Here is a 16,972-nt window from a genome sequence, read left to right as displayed (position 1 = left end):
TCATTGGTCGATGCATTTGGCAGAATTATGAAGATGTTTTGCGGTTTGATATAAACGAAGATCTATCGACTCTGGGCTATGCACAAACTTCTCGAAAAACTATACGGAGGTTTGGATATGGAAGATATGGAAGGAGTCATCGTCTTGCCTCACCCTACTTATAACCAGACGTCACTTCATTTAACTATGATTTATACCAATCTGTGAAATATTTTTTAAAAACACTTAGAGAGTGTACCATTAGGTTATGAGAGGTGTCATGGTTCAAAACAGAAGAGTCTTCTTTAATGGCTATACAATAGGTAAACGTAAAATACATTTAATTAATTATTTTTTTAATAGAACTGTTTTTATGTATTAATACTTTTCTAGCAACTTTGTAGTACTTTTCGACTGTACTGGCCGACTAATATCCCTTTCCCGGAATTCTCTGTATTTTTTGTTTTGCGCGTTTTGTTTTTTCTGTTTTAAGTAAAAGCAATAAGTTTCAGAATATTTGTCTCACACATTCTAATCATTGGGTTTTGATCAAACGAAAGGATTTCATCAAGTTAACGTCATCAAACTTCTTATTTGTTTTTGACTTTAAAGAGTGAGAAAGATTTTACAAGATTAAATACATTTAATTTTCATTTCTGATTTGTTTAATTTTAATATATACAAGTTTTAAACCTATTCCGGCCAGTTGAAAGAAAGAAATTATTGAATATTATGTAATGGGATCGAATTTGGATTGATTGTCGCACCTCAGTGAGTTAGGACTCCCAACAATCTGACCAAGTGGTGGCTCATTTAGAGGGTAGGAGCCCTCTTAAATTATACTCGATTTATTTCAATCACAGCGTTGCCCAGTCTTCTGTCCACATTAGCATATAAATGAAAATCAAGCAGGAAAATTCTGCATTTCGCGTTCTTCCCCCTCTGACAGATGGCCTGGACGCTTTTTTAAACAACAAACACAGCTTCAAATTTCGTTAAAAACGAAGGACGCAAAGAAAACAATATGACTTTCAAACAAAAAATATAAATAATAATTAAACTTACATTTCATTACAAATTTATGCCAAGACAGTAACAAATTATATTTATAAAGGGGAACGTTTCGAATGTAATTTTCCATGCACACAAAGATTTTTTATTTTTTATAAAAGCAATAAGCCATTTTCACGAAAATGTATTTTAAACTTTCATTTTTCATTATTGTTTAATCAGAATAAAAAACATAATGAGTTTGATATTCGAATCACCTACCTGAAATGTCAAGAAGTTCTTATGTTAATTTGCTAACATTTATTAACAGTGCTTGTTAAATTTTATATTAAAAAGGAAGGATAAGCCATCTCAAGGCTGATTATTGTATAAAATTAATATTGACGGTTGATAATTGATTATATTTGAGATAATTCTTATTACTTGTCAATATTTATGATACAGTATGAACATCAATTTAATTAATGCAATCCAACCTTTCGATGAAGTCTGACGAGATTAACAAAATTCATAAACTTAAAATGATTCTAAGATCTTAAATCAACACAAGTCCCCATATAAACAAGCAAGTAGTTCTTGGAACTACGAAAACAAAAGGGTGTCGTAGAACCACAAGAAACCTGCTCCACAGAGAACCGCAGTGACTGAGTGGTTAGAGCGTAACAATCGTATTTGCCATACTAGGGGTTATGCTGTCAATGTTTCGAAACCGAAGAATACCAAAAATTTGGAATGTCATGATTGTAAACTACTTGACTCAACGAACCCATTGAATAACCTAGAAGGAAGCCAACGCGAATCTTGTTGAAATGTTGCATTACAAAATTCTCCCAATTAGTGGAGCGAGTCAAACCACATGTCATCGGGAATTTACTTTATCTTGTAAATATCTCTATATAAATAATACATCATTAAGAGCAAAACAAGCTAATAAATTATTAGTTAAATTTATTTCATTCCTAAATGTTTTTCCGGCGTTTTGGTGAATTTTCTTTCAAACCATTATAAGTAAATAATGATTATATAGAGATCGTGAGATGCGGTATGAAGGATGTGAAAAAAATGAATTTATTCAATGCTACTGTATTTGTAAAATTTAAACAATGTTTATAAATCCCAGGCCCTGAAGATGTTTTCAATAAAGATAGAAACGTTAGCACGATAAAGAAAATGGTTTTCTAAAACCTACATCACACCAGACCGCATTTCACGACTAACGGTCACTAAACACCACACATATGTAAATAATTTTTATAAAAATGCATGAATTTCAGATGTCATTTAATTTGGTTTACTTTCAAATAAGTATGTTATAGTTAATGTAACGATAAAATTCATATAGTTTGAAATAAACAACAAAATACGAATTTCCGTTTTTTCTTTCTTTATTTTATGACAATGACAACAAATAACGGAACCTCGAAAAATGATCCGATGTGTAAGAATGCCATTAGTCAAAAGAATTATGCCTTCTTTTCAGATTTGTAACGGTGCCTAATTTTCTGGTTTCTACCTATGTTCTACCTATCAACAGCCACCCCCATGAACAACCCTGATTTGTCGATTTCTGCTTTGAACGTGTAAAGAGAAATAGGGGTGGGGCTTATGCTTTTTAAGGGTGGAATTCATCAATTAGTACAGCGCAATATTTTATATAAATATTTAACAACTTGTATTTTCATAGCAGTTCCATAATTCGAAACTAAAGCTGTAGTAAAAATATAAAAATAAAGTTTTATTATTTTGTAAATAAACGTACAGTGTGTGTTTAATCAGAGAGAGAATGAACGTTGTAAAGTGTATAAGCAATAATGGATTTCCTCTGGGAGTGTACTGTTTGTCCGTAAATTCTTAATCCCCCAATCATTCCTGTTGATGATTTATCACAAATTGATTCCCACGTTTTGACACTTCGCCAGTGTTTCCCCTCTGTTAATCTTGCCCCAGATAGGTGAGAATTTTCATTTAAAGTTTTACTTACTGTGACACCTTCGAAGCTAGTGTTTCTGAGCGCCTCTAAGAACAAATGTTCCCATTCAGGATCCCTGTACTGAAAGTCGACGACAGTCTGGTTCTTTTTGACGTGCCGCACCCTGTGTGCCACATGCTGAATCGCAAGAGCCACCGCCCAAACGCCGTCATAGGTGTAGCCGTGGAACCTTGAATACTCGTTTCCTCTTCTCGAATCGTATTCTTCTTTATACTCATCGGCGGTCTGGAAAAAAGTTACTAAGTTAGTTTTTTTCTAAAGATTGAGCTGATATTTTTTTCAACAATAATAATGATCCATTATGGTGGTCGGATTGACCAAATAACTTCTTTCAATTAATTATTCTTTTATGTAAGGTATTATTGAATAGAAAAAGCTAGTGTCACGAGCGGGATTCGAACCCAAGACCTTCGGTTCAATACGCCGCTTCTCGTGAAGTCGTGAAGTCACGATGGCTCAAGTGGTTAGAGCAGCGGCGTATTGAACCGAAGGTCGTGGGTTCGAATCCCGCTCGTGACACTAGTCTTTTCATTTCAACTAATACCTTACATAAAAATAATAATGATCTTCATTTTATATTTCCATCATGTAAACTTACATCATTAAATCTAAATTTAGGAATGCCATTTCCTTTGCAGGCCACAACCTATGATAATTTTAATTTAAGGTTGACTTTTTATCAAGTTTTTAATCCGAAAAGAATGTAAGGAACATTACTCTTGTTAGTATAATAGTGAATTATAACATTACACACTACGGTGCTTTATAATTACTTAAACGTAGGTTTACTGTGCGCCACTAGTACTTAATATGTAAGTATGTAAAGTAATGAAATTCCTGTCGTACAAGAGAACTTAATCCTTTTGTCCATCCAATTAAAGAGGACTTAATTTCTAACTGTCCATTGGTGTCGTGGACGAGGGTCAAACCATTTTACAATATCTCTGTCGTATTATGGTCACTTCACATTTATGGGCCATGATGAGATTTGAATCCAGGACCGCTAGGGTAAAGTCTGACGCCCTAACCACTCCCAAGGAAATTCTATGCTACAGACAAAGACATAAAAAACCTGGTGTTCTAAAGCAGTAAAACCAGCGATTTTTAGAGAAAAGGTATTACGGACCTTACTTAACTTTTACGGCCGGCAAACCACAATGGTCATCGCCAGCCCTCTTTTGCTTAGTTTTACCTTGTAAGGCGTTGGAGGTGTTTAAGGTTCATATATACGGCTTGAAACAATTATCCCGCGAAAGTATAATTAATATTTTGAATGGTAAAGATTGGAAACAACTGTTTAAATATCTGGTGAATGCATTAAAATACAACAAATTTTTCGTAACAGAATTCAACTACATATAAATAATAGAAATAATAAGAAGAACAATTACCCTTGTTAGTGATAGTTTCGTAGATTTTAGAACAAGACCCCTTCTAAAATCTGAACAATACAAAATAAAGTAAAGTGGAAATTATTGATCTATTTATTTATTTAAAAAAAAAAAAAAAAAAAAAAAAAAAAAAAAACAGGCTGCGAAAGAACAGTAGTATTAAATTATTCGGAAAACGTGAGATGCGGTCTGGTGTGACGTAGGTTTTAGAAAAACATTTTCTTTATCGTGCCAACTTTTCGATCTTTTTTGGGATCATCTTCAGGGCTTTTACATTTACAATCCTAAGCCCTGAAGATGGTCTCAATAAAGATCGAAACGTGATTTATTTATTACAAAAAAAAAAAAAAAAACAGGCTGCGAAAGAACAGTAGTATTAAATTATTCGGATATCGTGAGATGCGGTCTGGTGTGACGTAGGTTTTAGAAAAACATTTTCTTTATCGTGCCAACGTTTCGACCTTTATTGGGATCATCTTCAGGGCCTTTACATTTACAGTCCCAAGCTCTGAAGATGATCTCAATAAAGATCGAAACGTTGGCACGATAAAGAAAATGTTTTTCTAAAAGATACGTCACACCAGATCGCATCTCACGATTTCCGAATAATCATAGACTAACGGTCACTAATCACCACACATTAGTATTAATAAAAGAAAAAAAAAGAGAGGTGAATCCGGGGTGGCAGTAACCTTCCATACGGAAAAACCTTAATTATGTTCTACTCATCTCCCGTGATATATATATATATATTATATATATATAATGATTACGTATCTATTACATGTATTTTTAGTATTTATTTATTATTAGAGTTAAGTTACATATAGTTAACTAGTATTAAAGATGGAGGTTTTTGTTATTCAACATGTGAAACGTTTTATATTTTGACTACCCTCCTGTGAGTTGTCAAGGATGACTGATATGTTTATATGAATGTATAATTAATTAAGATTGTACTCTGCGGACTCTGAAAGACAAGAAATACGTAGTCCAAAGTTCGGCGTTGTAACAAAAACTACTTGTTTTTCTAACCACAACCCTAATCCACGAAACTATTAAAGAGTAAGCGCTGGTCGATGGCATAGAAGATACTATTATTTCTTTTTCTTACTATTTTGTTAGAAGATTGTTAGAAAAAATGAAAATTAGTTTGTTTGGAAGAAAGAATTTGTTATTACATTAAAATTTTGTCGATTTTGTCTGTAAGTCAAAAATAAAGTATATCTACAAATTTTATATAACAGTATAAATTTATCAATTTTTTCTGTTATTTATTTACCATTTATGTGCATTTGTTTGATGAAACCAACCTGGCAGACGGACTATGGTCCATTGTCGGTTGTAAATTTCATTGTGTAAAACAAAAACGCCTAAAATTTAATAAATTTACTTTTTTATTATTATTAGAAAAAATGGTTTGGGTGTCGATTTAATTGATTTAATACGTTTATCTTGTTTGATGAATATTTCAAATAAAAAAATTGTTGATCGATAGACTTTTGAAATATTCTTTCAAATTATCTTGGTTCATAATGAAGTAAATTTTGTGGCGGATTTAGTTCTTAGTACAGCAGGCAAATTGTAGCAAATAGTTTAGTGACGAGCAAAAGCAAACAGCACACTGGGCCAGCTCGGGCACGTTGTCCTCTTTTGGAATTACAAGTAAACAACGGACCAGTCGACTGTTCAGTTAATTATTTGAGAACAGGTGGAACCACAATTACTAAATTGCCCCTATCAAACACTTTGGTAATTACAGAAGAGTACCTTTATGATGGCTTCCCTTTAAGCACTTTGTTTTCCCAATTCCCATTATACAATTTATCAATGCTTTTTCACATTGCTCTAAATGTACAAATTTCGGCGTTTGAATATTTACAAAGAATATTTTGGAGTTTTTACGACATTGTTTTTGTTACGTATTGAATTTTAACAAAGCTTTTACAATTTGGCTGTTCTGCACATCTCATTCGTGAAATTTAACCTTTTGATAAAAATGGGAAGAAAGGATGATACTTAATAATACGTCCAAATTAAATTTTAAAAAAATATTGCGAGGAACGTGTAAAGCATATACAATGAAATATATACTAAACCCGCAATACTTGTGAGTGTTGCAGAAGCGTTGGTCTTGCGCGCCGTAGAATAGACAAAGCAACGTTATGATAATTATTCGATCAAATAGCTCACAAATTACGAAGAGTTTATATCAAAAGGAATAAAAAAGTTTTAAGCAGAACAAGTAGAGAGCTTAAAGTTTATAATAAATCAGGCCACCTGGTCATAAACTTGTCTTACTGTATGAAACTTGCTTTGGGTGATTTCCTAAGTTTCCCTGTTTACATTTATTCCTTGAATTGTCTAGAAATGTTTCTTACTTATTTTTGGCATTTTTTGTTCTTTTGTAATAATTCCGAATTGTATTGACTATATATTTGCTACCATTTCGTCTCTGTTATGTCTGATCTATACAGATTTTTTAAAAATTGCCCCTAAATATTCGGCTAACGAATTAGTCGATGCTAGATTAATTATTGGTGAGTGTAAAGGACCATCCTTGCTGACAAGTTTGGGCAAAGATTGCTAAAGAAATTGGACTGGGAAGCAAAGTCAAAAGAAGGATTGCGTACTGTGCAACATGAACAGTAATCCCCATTTTGCCATTCGACAAATCTTGATGGCCTGTAATCGCGGTCGAGAATACCACTAAAGCGATCTCGTTTTCATCTCTATCCTATATCTCTAGACCAAGCATTGCCTTGCAAATAAAACGCAAAAGGTAAGAGTTTTGCTGTAAGGGGGGGGGTCTCAGGTTGCAAGAGTAAGGGGTTTCATTACAAAAGTTTTATTTTCTAGTGTTCATTAAATTGCTACATTAACTTAAACTAGTGTCGAGATCGTGAACATCAATAATTGGTAAATGATGTAGAATTTTAAACACACGGTCCTGACTTATTTGAGATTATCGTGATTGAACAATGCACAACTTTTAAAGAAAAATAACTCAAAACTTTTGAAAAATTATTTTCGTTGTGTAACCAGCTGCACATAATAAAAATGCGGAGATTATTTACTGAATAAATTGAGAGTTGACCATGAAAAAGCGTCAATACGGGGGAAAAAGCAATGCTGTAATAATTTCAAATACACATCTCTCGGCCTTTTGTGCACATAAATCAATTGTGTTAACGGATTGGATTTGGTATTTACAAGCAGTATTAATTGTGAGATTTCTTTTTTTGGCCTGCGGAGTGCTCAACTTGGGATTTGAGCGGTAAGGATAATCTTGTCTGTCTATCTTTGCTGGGCTGGTCTGTCAGACGAGTTTTGGCATTTCGTCATCTTCAATGATTACGTGTGATTTCTGTGAAGTCAAGCCTTTTTTATAATTTCGTGAGCGGAGGGCTTTGGTGAATTAGGTCTGAATTTTTTTTTTATAGTTCTGATCAGTCTTTCAGATCGTAGGTTCTTTTTCTATTTAAAATAAGCACTGAAGATGGCGAAATGGTGACACGCGCTGGACAGTTTCGGTTAACATTCCATTCAAGATAATATCCATGGCCATAAAATTTATATTAACAAAATAAAGTTTGCAAAATGAAAGAGGACGTATATCCGAATTTTATGGACTATTAACAATTTAAAAGACATGGTGCAAGACGAAATTAGTTACATAGCACTATCTATAAACCACTCAAAATTTGAATTCTCCAAGGGTGGCGTCCATATTTAACAAGTGGCCGAGGATGAGATTGACTTGTCAAATATGCATTATTGCTATAATTATGAAATATAGATTGAATAAAACTTAGTCGAGGTTCAAACAAATCGATATTCATCAATTTATTAATGGCCTTCTATCTTAACTCACCAAATTAAAAAAAGAGAGAGAGAGCGAGATAGATAGATAGATAAATAAATAAATAAATAGANATATATATATAAACACATAAATAATAATATTCTCAACTTCAACTTTTTGTTCCTCCTTTAAACCTTAGAAGCAGATGTATTAGCAATATTGTAAAAAAAAACTACTGTTTTAGTTTTGGAGAGGCTAACTTCTTAATGTATTGTTGACAATGTATGCAGAAATTTGTCAAAGCATCGAGGAACTTATTTCCCTGACATATTATTATGATGCAAATTAGATGTTGATAAAGCAAATGTTAGTTTACGGTATTGTCAAAAATTGTTTATTTATCTGCAGCTTCCTGGTTATAGTTGGCATGGCTTAGCTAAGCTCATAACATGGGTTTTAATCCTTTAAAGACCGTTTACTGCCAAGGCCCACGTCTTCTTGTCAGAACCTGTCAAAAACGCTATGGACATCGTGTGTCGACATGACATTTTAACCCTTTCCTTCTCATATATGCATGTTTTTATTAAAACCCTGCCATTTATTTTTGGTTAGACATATCAATTATTAAAAAATAAATTGTAGAATTATCTCGTTTTTATCCGAAATTGTTTTTAAAACTCCTGACCATAGATTAAAAAACAATTTTTATTTGTTCGATATAACATCGAGCTTAGTTAATTATTAACAATTTCATAAAACAAATAAAAACATAAAGACTTTTATTACAAATTTTTATTAAATTAACCAAGAAAGTACTGCATTTACAATGGCATTTCAATTTATGTTGAAAAATGTTCCTACGATACGACATGAAATGGAAAAGGTTAATAGCCTGGATATTTAATAAAATCATAAAATTTGTATAAAAAATCTCATGTTCTCAAAAAAATAACAACAAATGTATACAGGAATGTACAAAAGCCGGATACAAAAATGCCTGCTCATCTCACGATATTGCCTCTGGCAATGGCTGTTATAGAAGCAATATATTGAGGTCCTAGGCCCTACGGCCTCCCGGAACATTCTCAGGCCTTGGGTATCATTCCGTAGAGAAAAATCTGAACACGGAAAGATCAAAGTTTGCCACTTTTCTGAAAACCTTTTTCTCGTTCGTGGCCAATCTTGTGTTTATGGTCTATATGCCACTTTTGATTTGGAAGATTCTTTCAAAAATTGCAATTCTTATTTCTCGTTGTACGATTTGTCTAAGTCAGTCATAATAAAAGTGATTTTCTTTAGTTGGTTTTCTAATTAAAAACATCAATACTGAACGTCTTTTTGTACTAATAAAGTAATTTCAAGTTCGTTGAATATGATTCGTTTAAGGTAACCAAGATGGAGTCCTACGTTCTTACAACATCCATAATTTGTTTAAAAATAAATCTTTTACAGTTTATTGTATTCGTTTTCCACGATTCTAATTTTTAGTTAAATTATTACCTAACTTTATACAGCCTTGGAATAGAAAATGATACAATGACGGGACCGCGGTTAACCAGGGGCCCGACTCGAATTTACCACGCGTGCGGTTCGGAGTTCGAAACTCAGCAGATTTATAAATTTTAAAAATGATTATTCAGAAATCTTGAGATGCGATTTGGTTGATGTAGGTTTCAGAAAAACATTTTCTTTATCTTTCAGGGCCTGGGATTTACAAACATTGTTTAAATTTAAAAAATACATGTAGGATGTGGAAAAAAGTGAATTTATACAATACAAAAAATATATTTTTCATATTCAATCAAAGTATTTCTACTCACTCAAAGTGTTTGTTTTCTGCGTAATTGTGTCATTTCTTGTGTGCCGTGTTGAGAGTGCCCTGAAGATGATCTCAATAAAGATTGAAACGTTGGCACGATAAAGAAAATGTTTTTTTGAAACCTACTCACACCAGACCGCATCTCACGATTTCTGAATAATTATCGACTAACGGTCACTAATCACCACACAAATTTTAAAAATGAATATTAGTTCGACCCCTCATCCGCGACACCCCTACTCTTGAAAGACAGGGATTACTTTATTTACAATCATTTTTTACTACTCTTTATTAGAATTTATTTATATTTATTTATAATAGAAACTAATTTTCGCCTATCGTCTTCTTAAGTATAGATATAGGATTTTATAGGTGAATTTTAAAACTAAAAAATTACATCAAAGAGATCAGTGTGTTTTAATATATAATAAGTAAAATTTAAATTAAAATGAATTGAAGCTGTACCGACTGTACATTTAACTTAAAATGCTTACTTTCATCCATCAGAGTGTAGTTTTTAACTTTTGAGGATATTATTTATTTAACAAAAGAAAAGTAATTAAAGTTTTACGACGAGTTCTTGTATATTCGTGTAAAAGCATGATGATTTATTCAATAAAAGGTGACTATATTTTACGAAAATTATAATTTTTGAATGGAATCTGAAAGAGGTATTAGTTTATCTAGAATAGATTTTTTCTTTAGCAAAGTAAAATAAATTTTAGTTTTGAGACTGTTTTTTTAATTTTTTTGTTTCAAACTTTTTCCTTACTGATTCATGAAGCAAGTTCAATGTGTTTTTATCTTGATATTGTATCTAACGGTTAAATCTTATGTTCACCTAAAATTATAATATTTTGTACAAATGGTGCTTATTACAAATTTTTTTCTAATAATAAGTTGTATCTATCTGTCTGATTTTCACATAAAATGGATCAAATCTAACGACTAAAACTGGTAATCTTAATCATGATTAAACACAAAAAGTCAGTGTGCCAATTCATTTGTCGCCGAGAATCAAATTGATTACACGACATTTGAAAAATGGCAAAAAGAAGGGAAAATTCAAAAGGTGGTGTTGAGGTGGGAAGTTAATGTCCGAGCGGATCGAGGTCACGATAGCTCAAATGGTAGAGTAGCGGCGTATCTAGCCGAAGATCGTGGGTTCGAATCCCGCTCGTGCCATTGACTTTTTTACCTCAACTAAAAACCTTAATTAATTGTATGATATTGATTGGTCAAGCGGACCACGAAACTAGTGAATTTAATTTTTTTAAAGAATAATAATTTAAATTTACTTTATTTAATGTTTTACCAGACATGATTATTCTGTAACATTACAAAAATCAAATCATTAATGCAAAAGTTGAATCGATTAAGAAAATGAATGTTTGGTATTAATTATTAAAAAAAGTCTGTTTACTCGAACGAGATCAATGGTAACTGATGTCATTTTGCGGACATCAAAGTTGCAACTATTTTGCTTTTCCTTTGTTGAAACAACTTTCGAGGAATTTCAATCTAGCCGGGGAAATTCAATAAATTGATGGGTGTCGAACAGCCCCGAGGAGTAATTTGAAACATTCGGGGAGTATGTTCAATTTATCATTTTGTAAAAGGGGTTTCTCGACCATAAGACACCTGATTAATCCTTTATAAAATTAGCTTCTATTTAGTGTAAGCGTTAGAATCTGTTTCTGAACGTAAATTGATCTACATTCTATTCTAAATATAATCTGATAATTAACTATCAAAAAGCAAGGGAAAAATTTAATATTCAATTATTCTACAAAAATGAAATAACGAAACATTAATGAAAAAATAATTCACATGTTCATGCGCATAATTTATTATCTGTAATAAACGTTTGATTGCATATATTTATGTTGTTTGGGTTGTATAAAATCACGTAACCACAATAGTAGAAGAAAAACAAGTTTTAATAAATAAATCTTGAAAAAATGAGGAATCATTTTTAGGTTGATTAAATAAAAAAAATAAAAAATAGAATATATTTCTAATTAACAATATGATTTTCTTTATGCTGGTCTGCCTAGTCTCACTGTATTTTTCGTATCGGTGCATTTTATGTCTGAAGATGTCAGTAGAGAGGACCGTGATGCACGTCTGCCCCTAGAACTTACCAACTTATCAAAGCATATTTCTATCAGTTATTTCGTTTCTATTCCATGGTTATTATTATATATAGTATATTTTGTGACTTGGTCAGAGCTTAATCACAATTTTTCCGTCTTTCGAGGAATATTTTTTAAGTTTTCAAACACACAGGTTACACCACGGTTTTTGTTAGTGTTTTAATAAGAACTTTTCGCCAGCCATTCCAGAACTTTTACACTTGAGTTGTCCAACTCAAACGTGTTTTTTGGAAGGCGGCTGGTGTGAATAGGCGCGTTGCCCTGGTGGAAAGTCCGGTGTTCACCCACTTCAGCCAAGTACCAGTTGGCAAGAGAAGTTTCTAACTTTTTGTAACCTTCTGCATTAATTTCAAAACGGATGTCGGAGTTTCATATACTAACAATTGCTCGTTGAATTCTGCCTTTCTTTCACTATGCCTCTTACCCATAACACATCTCTTCGTAAAAAAAAGTCAAATTTTTTTTATATAGTCAAAGTACCTGTACTTAATTAGTTAAAAGTCAATACTTTGGGTTTTTAGATGTAAAAAATAAATTCCTACATACATGCCTACTTTTGCAGTCAAAATAATCGAAACAAAGAGAAACAGCTCCGATGTTAAAAAATATATCTTAATCAACTTCTTGACTAACCCCTTAATTAGTTCATAAATTATAGGATTTATTCTTATCTAAACTAAATTTTTTATATCAAAGTTGGTTGAATTATTAATGAAACTCGAAGAGATTTTTTAAACTATATTTTAACACCATTTGTCATAGTCTTCTCATACTTTATTCAGCGGTCGATAGGTGCCAATCTAATATTCCCACTTCTACCTCCTTCCGGGAATGTTATGTATCCAACTTTCTATAAGATTAAAGAAAAAGTTTACAACATTTTTCGATCTCGATGTTTATGGTTTTCAAAATAATGTTTGATGAGGGAGAAGCAGTTGTATTTCATTTTTTCGATACGAAGCTAATTTTTTCTCTTATATTTAAGAAAATTTAGAATTTAAAGAAATTTTGATCCTCTTGTCGATTTGTGTCTATGCCAATATTTACTGCGCTTACTTTTTTAAACAATATCGATTCCTAAATGTGAACAAACATAAACTTTGAAACACACAGTAATATGTTTAACGAGATAAAGATGGGAGATCAGGGATCAAGTCATCATAACTTGTTTTCCTATTATCAATTTTTCGGGTGTATTTAATTAACGCCTTCCTCAGAACTTTGAAAACCTTTTTTTGAAAAAACTTCATGATTAGCCCGGGCATGTGGACCTGGCAGAAGGGGCATAAAAATTCAATTTTCAATGTTAATACAGTCAAAAGCTTGACATTAGAAACAAATTTTTTTATCTTAATGATTACATCCATGATCTCTCTCTTCATCATTTATCATTGTAGAAGATATTATACTTAACGATATTGTAAACAGAAACTCCAAAAATCTTCTAAACACATAATCAAACTCATATTTTAGTATGAGTAACTTATAAAACTGTAAATTTCTCTTTTTTTTGTAATTTTTAAAAAGAAATTACCGTTGCTTCCAATTTTCTGAACATCGTGTAACTTGTTATTAAACAATAATTAATACTTTCATTTGTAAATGCTTGTTTCAAATACTAGTAAAGGAGCTATGCACTGCTTGTTAATCAAGGTCTCAGGTGGTCTACACTCGGTGCTGCGATTGTAGAATCAATAGATTCACAAGTGGTAAATCGAAATAGCAGAAAATGTATTTCAACTAATATTGTAATAACTTGTAATTTGATTAATACAGTCTAAGTGATTCATGTCCGAATAATAAAATTTGTATTTTTTATGTATAGTTTATACCTCAGTTCAAAGAAGGTGGAAGGGCGGGGAAGTGCAAAAGTCTATACATTCCCTGTCAGACCCCGTAAAGTTGGTGGGAATGGGGGAGGTGGTCCCAGATGCCTACATTTTATACTGCTAATTGTCGACGTTTCGATCTTTATTCGTGTCCTCTTCAAGGCAAAAAGTGTAACGTTGTTCCCGTAGTGCCACGTTTGTTAAGTGGTGAAATTGGTATGAGCTTTATTCGGGACATCTTCAAGCCCGGGGTAAATTACAAACATATGTTGATTGGGAAATTTGTTTAGAAAATTACACATGAAAAATGTAAATGATTACGTTAATATAAGGATGAAATTTGGTATGGTATTGTATGGTGATAAGGATACTAGCAAGTGGGGTTTGCACTCCCTAGGCACTGTAGCCTTCTGGCTTATTGTACCTTCCTAGTAGGTTAGTTCAGTGCTACAGTTTCATTCACTATGTTTTTTTCGTATGTTTGGTTGAATCCCTATTAAGCTGTTGCTTCGCATTCGAAGATGAAATGGGTGGCTGTTTCCTCCTCCTCATTACATAATCTTCAAATGGATCATCTGTTTTCTCAGATGACAGTGACCGGTTAGTAGTCCTATCACTCCTCTGTTGTTTCATCATAAGTTTACTCTGTCTAGCACCGCTAGAGTTCATCCACTTCCCGTTTTGTTTTGTTTGGATCCATTTTGCGATGGAGGATTCTATATTTGTTTTTGTTATCCCAAGTATAGGTTCGGGGCCTATGTATGGTCTTGCAGATCTTCCTCTGGCCAGTCTGCTTTCTCGTTATCCAAAACTCCTCTGTGCCCTGGCACCCAAGATATCATTAAGTTGTTGTGTTTCCCCAGGTTTTGGAGATTTTGGATGCATTCACTGTCTAATTTTGATGAGATTCTTGTACATGCTAATGATTTAGAGGCTGCTTGGCTATCAGATTTTATGAGGATGTTTTTGCCAGTGTAACCTCTTTTAAGATTTTCCAGGGCACAAGCATTGATGGCATGTATTTCTGCTTGAAAGACCGAAGTGTACTTCCCTAATGAGTTTGATTGCTCATGTTTTGGGCTTGTACAGAAAATGCTCGATCCTGTTCCTTCGTTTGTTTTGGAGCCATTGTACATTGTATCTGATACTCTTCTATGCTATTCCTCTCCTTTATAGTTCATTGAGACTTTATAGGAAGTTGTGAAGAATGTTTCCGGGATCATATAATCAGTCCCCATTTCTAAAAATGGGTGTTTGATTTTGTTAATTACAGTTGTATGCCCAAATTGTTTAGTTCCTATCCAATTTATTTGTTTTAGGAGCTTTTCCTAGGCTCTCCTTGTATATATATTTCCAGTGGAGGTAGGCTTAGCAGAGTTTCTAGTACACTTGTAGGGCATGTTTTCTTTGCTCCTGTGATACATAGGTTTGCTAGTCTTTGTATGCTGCTTAATGTTTGAGTAGCTGCTTTTTGTTGAGCTTTGGTCCACCATATTAATGATCCATAGGTTATTTTGGGTCTTATTACTGACGTGCATAGCCAATAGGCCATTTACGGTTTTAATCCCAAAGATTTGCTTAGGGTTCTTCTTGTGGTCATTAGCGATATTTTACTTTTTGCTACAGTACGCTGAGGTGAGGGTTTCAGGTTAACTTCTTATCGAAGATTATTCCTAGATATTTAAACTCATTTTTAACTGCACTTTAAGATGAAGTTTAATCAAAGTATTCGTACTCACATAAAGTGAGTGTTATTCCTGTACTGTCATATTTGTTAACTGTACACGTGATGAAATTGTTGTTTGATGTGAATTTGTATCCTGCTGTTTTTATCAGATTGTGACCGGGAAACCGATTTTATATGGATTCGAAATCTTTTTTAAAAGTGGGTGGTATTCTTACGCAAAGGAACAAAAAAACAGAAAAATTGGCTACCATTGTACTTTATCATTTACATCAAAGAAAAATCTGAATAATAATAAAGAATTGTATATTTAAATATTTATAAAATAAAGTAAATTATTGGTTGATGTGAAGAAGACAGTATGAACGGTTTTCTAAACTAAACTTTAATTCATATATATTTTAGTTTATTCTAATTATTTAAATTAATTTATAATTTTTATGTAAAGTGTGGTTGAGCTGGAAAAACTGGAGATCGTATATTCGAATCCCGCTCTTGACACTAATTTTTCATCTCAACCACACTTTACATAAAAATTATAAATCAATTAAATTAAATTTTAATAATTATTTAACACTTCTGACTATGCTGATTACGTATCAATGCGCTTTTTGTCAATTTTGAGACGTATTTCGTCGATGGAAGTAGGACTGCAAACAGTTATTACCCCGAGGAAAGGATGCCAGCAGAGCGGAAGTAATGTTACAAGTTTGAACACTAGAAGTCTGAACGAGCTATTAGAATTCCAAACAGCCACCTTACTCTAAGTAGCCTTGGCTAACTTGCAAAGTCTAGCTTGGGCATTACTAGACTATTGCCCTCATAGGCCCGCATAGTCCAGCACATACGGTTTTAACTTCCTGGTCCTGGGTTTTTTCGTTCTGTCAAATTTGAAAAAACAATGTCATTGTTTTAATAAAAAAAAAAGTGTGGTGTTTAGTAACCGTTAGATGATTATTTGGAGGTCGTGAGATGCGGTCTGGTGTGACGTAGGTTTTATAAAAAAATTTCTTTTATCATGCAACATTTCGATCTTTATTGAGATCATCTTCAGGGCTCAAAGTGTTTGCTTTTTTGTTTTCCGTGTAGATGTGTTATTCTTGTCTGTCGAGTTGAAAGTGAAATGCAGACAACACAACGTATTTCCTACTCATATCAAAAACAATTTTAACTTTACAAATGCCACCCAAACACAACCAATTACGAGAATTAACGACATACATTAAACACATTAAAAAAAGGGGGTATTCTCAACACGACAGACAAGAATGACATAGCTACACGGAAAACAAACTCTTTGAGCCCTGA

At 32.8% G+C, this 16,972-nt stretch overlaps 1 protein-coding gene across 4 annotated transcripts in view; it reads right to left on the bottom strand.

Moving 5' to 3' along the window:
- LOC106673860 (gamma-aminobutyric acid type B receptor subunit 2) overlaps nt 1-16,972 on the bottom strand; it is a 308,246-nt gene that overhangs the window by 11,046 nt on the left and 280,228 nt on the right. For all 4 annotated transcript variants that reach the window (XM_014406211.2, XM_014406212.2, XM_014406214.2 and 1 more), the window contains exon 6: nt 2,972-3,205. In XM_014406211.2, coding sequence (XP_014261697.1) covers nt 2,972-3,205 — 234 coding nt within the window. The remainder of the gene's footprint in view (nt 1-2,971; nt 3,206-16,972) is intronic.

This window comes from Cimex lectularius, unplaced genomic scaffold (genome assembly GCF_000648675.2).
Source record: "Cimex lectularius strain Harlan isolate CLEC.00 unplaced genomic scaffold, Clec_2.1 scaffold15, whole genome shotgun sequence".
Lineage (NCBI taxonomy): Eukaryota > Metazoa > Arthropoda > Insecta > Hemiptera > Cimicidae > Cimex > Cimex lectularius.
The sequence above is the reverse complement of the archived record's forward strand: the minus strand, read 5'-3'. Positions and strand labels throughout refer to the sequence as shown.